This window comes from Phalacrocorax aristotelis, chromosome 16, assembly GCF_949628215.1.
Source record: "Phalacrocorax aristotelis chromosome 16, bGulAri2.1, whole genome shotgun sequence".
Classification (NCBI taxonomy): domain Eukaryota; kingdom Metazoa; phylum Chordata; class Aves; order Suliformes; family Phalacrocoracidae; genus Phalacrocorax; species Phalacrocorax aristotelis.
In genome coordinates, this window is record NC_134291.1 from 2467636 (window position 1) to 2474988 (window position 7353).

The 7353-nt window shown below is 52.0% G+C and overlaps 1 protein-coding gene across 1 annotated transcript; it reads left to right on the forward strand.

The window, feature by feature from the left end:
- Positions 1-850: 850 nt before the first annotated feature.
- Positions 851-4303, forward strand: PIRT (phosphoinositide interacting regulator of transient receptor potential channels). The gene has a single exon (XM_075111331.1). It carries the CDS (start codon positions 869-871, stop codon positions 1265-1267), a length of 399 nt encoding a protein of 132 aa, XP_074967432.1. The 5' UTR covers positions 851-868; the 3' UTR covers positions 1268-4303.
- The last annotated feature ends 3050 nt before the right edge of the window (positions 4304-7353 follow it).

A 7353-nucleotide genomic window follows, 5' to 3' on the forward strand; every position in this document is an offset into this window, starting at 1 on the left:
TCAAAAAGCCACACTGCTGACCCAGCCATCGCAAGGTTTCAGTGCTTCTGCTACTGAGCCCAAGAGCCCTCCCGCAGCAGCCTGCCCCAGCTTAAGCTGGAGAAATATTTCTTGTGTGACAAGCATTTCCCCACCTCCCACCTGTGCATTTAGATAGGAAATGAGAAGCTCCTGTGTTGCAGCTACTACAAGGCTGACATGTCTAGGCTGGATGTGGCAATGAGGAACATCCAGCCCCAGGGGGCTGAAGGAAGAACGCAGCTGTGGGAGGGTGCTTTCTGCTCTCCTGCTGAGCACTCCTGGTGTGGCACTCCTGTGCCTCAGTTTCCCCACCTGCAAGAGAGAGACATGATCATGCCACAAGGTGCTGAGGTGTAATTTGGGGTCTTGGAGGGAAAGCAGGTCCAGGGATACAGAGCTCTTCCCCACAGGCAGCATCACCAAGCCCTGCTTGCAGTCCCCTGACACTGCCCTGAAAGCAGCCAAGAGCCCCAGGACGCTCAGGGTAGTGGGTCCCAATGGACATCTAGTCATCCCACCACTAAATCCCGCTGGGAGCTGGTGAGCTGGAAGGTGTCAGGACAGGGACTGTGGGACTCCCACTGCCCATGGGTGGGCACTGGGACTCTGCAGGCATCCTCAGTCCAGCCTGTCTGCAGGACCCTGTTGCCTATTCCTACATTTCATTGCTCTCATAGCTGTGATGCTCTTCTCTCCCTGCAGTGACCCACAAAGCCTTCTGCACCTTCATTTGACTTGACACTGATTAATGACCAAATGGAAACCACCCAATCCATCCTCCATCACTAGCCCTGCTCTGCTCTTTCTCTTTTGTCCATCTCAGATCTCCTCCTCAGATCCCGTCACCATGGAAATTCCCCCCAAGAGCCCCGACGGGAGTGAAAAGTCTCCTCAGTCCAAGGAGCTGCTGACCAGTAACACGGCCAGCACCCTTTGCATTAGCTCCCGGAGCGAGTCTGTCTGGACCAGCACATCCAGAAGCAAGTGGGACATATACCACAAACCCGTCATTGTCGTGTCTGTTGGAGCTGCTGTCTTCCTCTTCGGGATAGTCATCACCAGCCTGTCTTGCATCCAAATCAAGAATAAAAATGTTTATAAAATGTGTGGCCCGGCTTTCCTATCCTTGGGACTGATGCTCCTTGTTTGTGGCCTCGTCTGGATCCCCATCATCCGGAAGAAGCAGAAGCAGAGACAGAAATCACAGTTTCTGCAGAGCCTCAAGTCCTTCTTCTTTAACCGCTGAGGGCATCCCAGGACCTTCCCAGCAAGGCTCACCTCCCCTCTGTCCACCTGTGTTGGTTAGCCATAAAAAGAAACATGTTCTTGTATTCGCTTAGAGGATTTCAACCCAGCAAGTCTCTTCCCTACAGGTGAAATGCACTGTACTAATCTCCCACGTGAAAATGAACTTTGTATTTTGTCCAAGTAATCCCAGAAAAAAAAAAAAAAGAGCAGGATTTTACAGCCCAGGCCAGCAAGGCAGGTCAGAGCTCTCTTCATCGCCCTCCTGTCCAGTGAGCAACCCAACGTCACATACCGGGAAAAGCGAAACTCCTAAGTAGCCTGGCTCCACTCAGTAGCTTCTGCAAGATGCATCAGCAGCGAGCAGCCAGCCGACTGCAGAGTGTGACCAAAGCCAGGTGTGGACATTGCTGACTGCAAACGGCAGCTCAGATGTAGAAACTGGGAGGCCAGAGGTGGTTCATCCAGCGTCAGTGGAGAGAAGCAGGACAAGGTAGTTGCAGGCCACTCTGGATCAGAGGGGACAGCCAGAACAGGCAGCACACATCACCAAAGCGTAGGAGGGCCAGATGTGATGCCCATGGTCAGGACTTTCCTGTCACCGAGCTATTATGACAGCTGGCTGAGAGACGGCTGCAAACGGGACCTCACTCCTTGCTCAGGGTGGAGCATTCGCAAGCTTTATTTATTGCTCCAAAGGGTCAAGGCGAGGAGCAGCATCACAAGCAGCACTTTTTTGCTCTTCCTGGCAGAGGGTGTTTACGAAAGGCTGTTCCTCCAGGCCTGCAAAGTTTTTTTGCAGCAACTCTGCACTTGCACTGGTGTCTGCCAGAGAAACCCATAAACCTGAACCATCAGCCTACTCGTGTGACCAGAACTGGACCATAGACAAGCGAGACAGGTTCGTTACCTCCACCACTATGTATTTCTGCCTTTAATAAATGTGTGCCCTGTGGCAATTCACCAAGGAAGGCACAGATCCTTTCTGCATGGTTTTTGCTTTAATTTTATAATTTCAGCAGGCCTGATTTACGTTGAAAGACAAATTTTAAATGTAAATTCTCAGCCTGAAGAACTGGTCTCAGACTGGACAGCAAGATCCGGGTGCGTATAAATAGGCCTGTAATGTCCAGCTCCTAATTTTGGGTTCAGGCACTGACGAGAGTCTGATTCTTCAGAAGTGCTGATGCAGACTGGATCCCACGGCTGATTTTTATCAGCCCAGTGAGACTCTCCAGCAGAGCAAGCCCCAGCTCAAAGGCCCTGACACCTGCTACAGGATGAGGATGTGCTCGGTGCCGATCAGAAACAGAACAGGAACACAGAAGAGGAGACCCCCCCAAGCTCCCCTTTGTAGTCTCCACCTCCACGGGGAACCGAGGCAGCCCCATCGCTTTTCCAAATGCTGTGGGAGGAAGAGAGGCTGGCAGGGGGTGCACTGAGAGAATTTGGAATGTGTTCGCCCTTTGGTTTCAAACAGACAGGGTATAATAACCTCCATCAGCTGCTGAGGAGAGGAAGCTCGTGTAAGCCCTCAGGTTTCTCTAACCCAGTATCCCATGTCTACCAACAAGGACTACTGAAAAGCAGAATGAATGGGGCATGTAGAAAATAGTCCTTCTGGTTTATGTCCACCTCCCAGCTCACAGTAGCTCAGAGCCAAGTTAGAGGTTGCTCCAGACCACTGTTTCATGGTCACTGATACCGCCAACATGCCCAACTCCTCCTGATTTGCCCAATTTTTCAAATCAGTTTGCACTTTCAGGCTCTGCAACATCCTGGAACCACAATCCCTTCAAGTCCTCTAATTTGCCAGGCACGCTGGAAGCTCTGCATAGCATCAGGAGACATGACTAAAGCAGAGGGTCCTGCTGCTCCAGGCCAGCAGATGCCCAGCAGGTCAGTTAAAAGGGAGTGTTCACTGTAATCAAGGATCATGAAGCTGTAGCTGTGGGAACTCTGCTCAGGGCCAAGAGCTGATTCCCTGTGGGGAAATATTTAACCTCATCCTGGTCACCTCTGGCTGAACTCCCTTATATCTGAAATTGGTGCCACATCAGCATCTTTGCCTGCAAGTATGCTCCAAGGTGCTCGTGGCCCAAAGCCTTCAAGTGGAAGCATTTGTGCTACCACGGTTTGGCTAACACGATTAACCAGGGAGCTTGGGCTCACTGTGGTACTGCTGCCAGGCTCCCACCAGTAGGTGAGCAAGGCGGACCAGTCCCATGCACCTGGACATGCCCCACCAGTGCTGGGAGAACTTGAGGAGGCAGCTCCCAGCCTGGCAGCTGACACAGCTGGATTACGAGTATTCGAGCAGCTCATGTCCCTTTGCCCCAGGCTCAACTTGGCCCTGTGTTTTGTGTCCTGGGTGGTGCAGACTTGTGTGTCCCTGGCCAGCCAGTGCCAGGTTCATGAATGGGGTGTACAAGGTGTATGATCCGGTACTGGAACCAGTAAACCTCCATTTGTTTCTCAGGCATTCATTATGCTGTGCAAGGCTTTGCTTGTTTTTGCAACCCTGGCTTGGCCTCTATTGATTTAGCTGCCACGGGCAGAGGCCGCTCACCTAAAACTCCTGCTCAAGGGGCAGCTACAGTGAGAAGAGCAGACAAACATCAGGACCCGTGAGGGGGAAATCATGGAGCAATGCGGGGAGCACCACCGGGTCCGGCTGGCTCCAGCCTGCAGATCTGGTCACAGACAGGTGTCCTAAAGCTGCGCAGTCTGGAGAAGGCACCTGAAATGGTCCCTGCTGCAAACAGCAATGCTGTTGCAAGAGGCTGCTCGGCCCAGGCTCGCTGGCCAAAGGGATGCGACAGGAGGACTAGAAGTACCAAATGTCCTGGAGAGAGGGAGCAGGAGTCCTGCTCTTCATGTCTAATGAGCAAGGATAAGGAGACAGTCAATGAAACGTTAATATGATAAGAAGTCACTGAGACCAAGAATCTAATGGGATTCCAGACTGGTCATTTATTTATTTCTTTATTAAGAATATTAGGTTTAATTAAAGCAAAAATTACCCAAGGGAATTTCATGTTTCTGCTCTGGTCTCATGTCTCTCATTTTGTTCCTGCTGGTAGAAAGGGGAGGCTGCGTTATATAGTGAGATGGATGATGTATCATCCAGGGGCCGCCGTGCAGCGGGGCACACTCAGGACACCAGGCAGAGGAAGAATGGGGCAGGTGCTGCAGGTTTGTTCCCTGGGTGAAGGTCTCAGGGCTGCAGAGGTGATCAGTGGTCACCTCTGTTGAGGTGTGAGGAGCACAGGGGTCGCACAGGAAAGTGCCTGGCGAAAGGATGGGCCCTGCCCAGGTGAGAGTAAAGGCAGCCGACAGACCAGCAAAGCTTGCTGAGAGGAGGAGGGGTGATTTATCAGGTAGATCTTACCATTTGCTGCTCAGATCTGTAGGGGGATAGTGAGGTAAAGGGAGAGAAATGTTAACTGACGGGAAAGCTAGATTATCAGCTAGAAGATCAACATGCATTTAAATCCCAGCAACAGAGTGGGAACTCTCCACTTCGTTGCATGGGATTTAAATGCCTGACTCCTGCTGGGAAGCTGGGTGGATTTTGCATTTCTGCATGCAATGCAAAAAGCTCCCAGCACTGGGAAATGCATTGTTCTCCTGAAGTGAGAGAGGCTCAGCGGGAGCAATTTAGGGAAACAGAGATGCAGGCTATCCCGGAGGCTGTTCACAAGGTGTCATTAGGAGCTGATGTAAAATGTATGCCCTACTGCGGCGCAGCAAAACCCCAGAGGGCTGCTGGAAAGTGAAATCCTGCCTCTGCTGTGGGACCACTGAACTTCTACCTCCCACTGACAGGGGAGCCAGCAGAGGCAGGGGTTATCCGTGGCTATCAGGGTGACTGGCTACGGGTCAAAAAAGAGACAGCAGAAGCAACAGAAAGGGGTGTGCCCTCTAACTTCTGTAACATGAGAGTGGTGGATGCTGGAGAAGTCCTTGGGGATCAGGCAGCAGGAAGAGCTGAGCTCATGTGTTGCCTCCTCCTGCCGCTGCTGGAGACAGCACTGGGCTAGAGGGACCTTTGATCTGATCACAGGGCAGTTCATGCTTTTGGGTCATTCCAATGCACCCGCAAAGCACTGTTTGACGGCTCCCCGATATTCCTCTCTACTCCCACTGAAGCCTGTTTGAATCCTGGTGTGATGCTTTGCATCGAACTAAAGAAAACCATGTTTTTAAAAAATACCAGGTTATCCAGCAAATATAATTATGTCCAGCTCTCACTACAGCAATCAGATGCAATCTGCCAGCTTTCCCTGTTCTATAAAAAGAACAGGAAATCCATTACAAAATTCATTATCTCTGCAGAGCAGTTCAAAGAGGAGATGTTTCTCCTGCATCTCAAAGGTCAGCCCCCAGCAAACCAGCCCGAGCAGGCTCTGCTGCCGATGACACCCTGCTACAGGGCACCTGCAACAGCTCCCTCACTCCTGCGCTTTAACAAAAACTAAACCTGCCCACGGGTTCGCACACCCGCGTTGCATACCTCTCTGAGGGTGTTAAATTGTGTCTTATCCCACTTCGCATTAATTGGATTCACCCCCGGTATAATCTGCCCATTTCGGAAGCTGCTGCTGGGAGTTGCACTAACACAAACCCCTCTCCTCTGGAGCATAAATGATTTAACTGTGGAAGGGAGCAGGTGACCACCGCTGTCCGTAAGCACACATATATTCCCCTGAACCCTCCCACCACTCCTTGCTGGAAACACGGCCGAGGGCTCAGGGGGCTGTGGAGGCTGATATCCCGAGTCTCCGCCGGGCTGTCAACTACATGCCTCTGGATATTAGCCGGGCTGCCAGTTCAGCGTGCATCCTGACATGCTGCTGGTGCTTCCTTGCACCCTGAGGAGCTGGTGACATCCTACCAGGATGAACTGCTATCGCCTACCCCTTACGCAAAGCCAGCAGCAGTCCTTCCTTGTCCTTAATGAGAGTAATAACTTTCAGAGGACTCTCAGCGCTAGCAGTGAGTTTGAAACCCTACAAAAAACTCCAGTCCTTCCTATTTTCACACTCGGTGTTAGGCACACGGAAACTATCGAACCAGCTCAGACTTGCACTGTGGCACCCCTGAGAAGGGTGCAGGAAAGCTGCAGAGGCAGATGTGAGCAAACACGCCCCAGCTTTGCCCCTTATCCTTGCTAAGGGATGAGGGAGTGCTGAAGCAGGACTTTCACCAAAACCATGTCAGAGACTGTAAATCTGCTTATTTCTCACTCAGATGTGGTGCTGCTGTGACCAGGGGTGGAAACGCCTCAGCCGTGCAGGCGCTCAGAGCTGCTGGGCATGTGTGTGCAGCCCCAGGGAGGGCTGGGAGTTCCCCCAGCTGGAGCTGGGTGTTGCAGCGACAGTAGTAGTTGTGGTTTTTCTTTTCTTTTCTTCCACTCAACCGGAATATCAGGTTGCAATAAGTCAGCATCAAAAAGGAAACTGTTTATTTCCAGTGCTTTGACCCAGGATATTTAAAGCTCGGCTCCGCTGCACGCAACGTCGGGGATGGGAAAACTTCCCGTTCCCCACATTGTGGGGTTTGCAGCATCCAGCCCACCATGAACACCAAAGGTTCAAGGTCTTCAGAGATGTCAATCTCTTTCCCAGCCTCTTCTGTAAGCATCCCTAGGAAGGAAATACGATGAATCCCACCTTGCTCCCAAGCTGGCTGCTACAGCCTGGTTTTAATCCATCCTGAATCCCCAGTCCTGCCACGAACCGCCAGACTGCTGGGGTGGGGGGTCTGCCAGGACACCAGCAAGAAGCAGTTGAAAATGTCCCCCTTGCCTTGGTTTTCTTGGTTTAAAGACTTGCTTGGACCCCATTAGGGGTTATAAAACTTTCCAGCCCTTTCCATGCTGGAGAACCCTGGGATTGGGGCTGGGCAGTGTGGGGGCTCAGGTCCCAGCCATGGGTTGGGGTGGGCCGTAGCCTGGAACGCTGGAAGGGCAGCCGGGCAACTTGTGTTGGTTAACCCCTATGGAAGGACTGGGGCAGGGACCCCCAGCCTGCCCAGAAAGTGCTTCCCTGCGTATTCATTTAACCAGGAGCTTCCTTTGAAACT

Excerpts from the sequence above, each read along its gene's own strand:
- PIRT (XM_075111331.1), top strand. The coding sequence starts at position 869 with ATGGAAATTCCCCCCAAGAGCCCCGACGGGAGTGAAAAGTCTCCTCAG.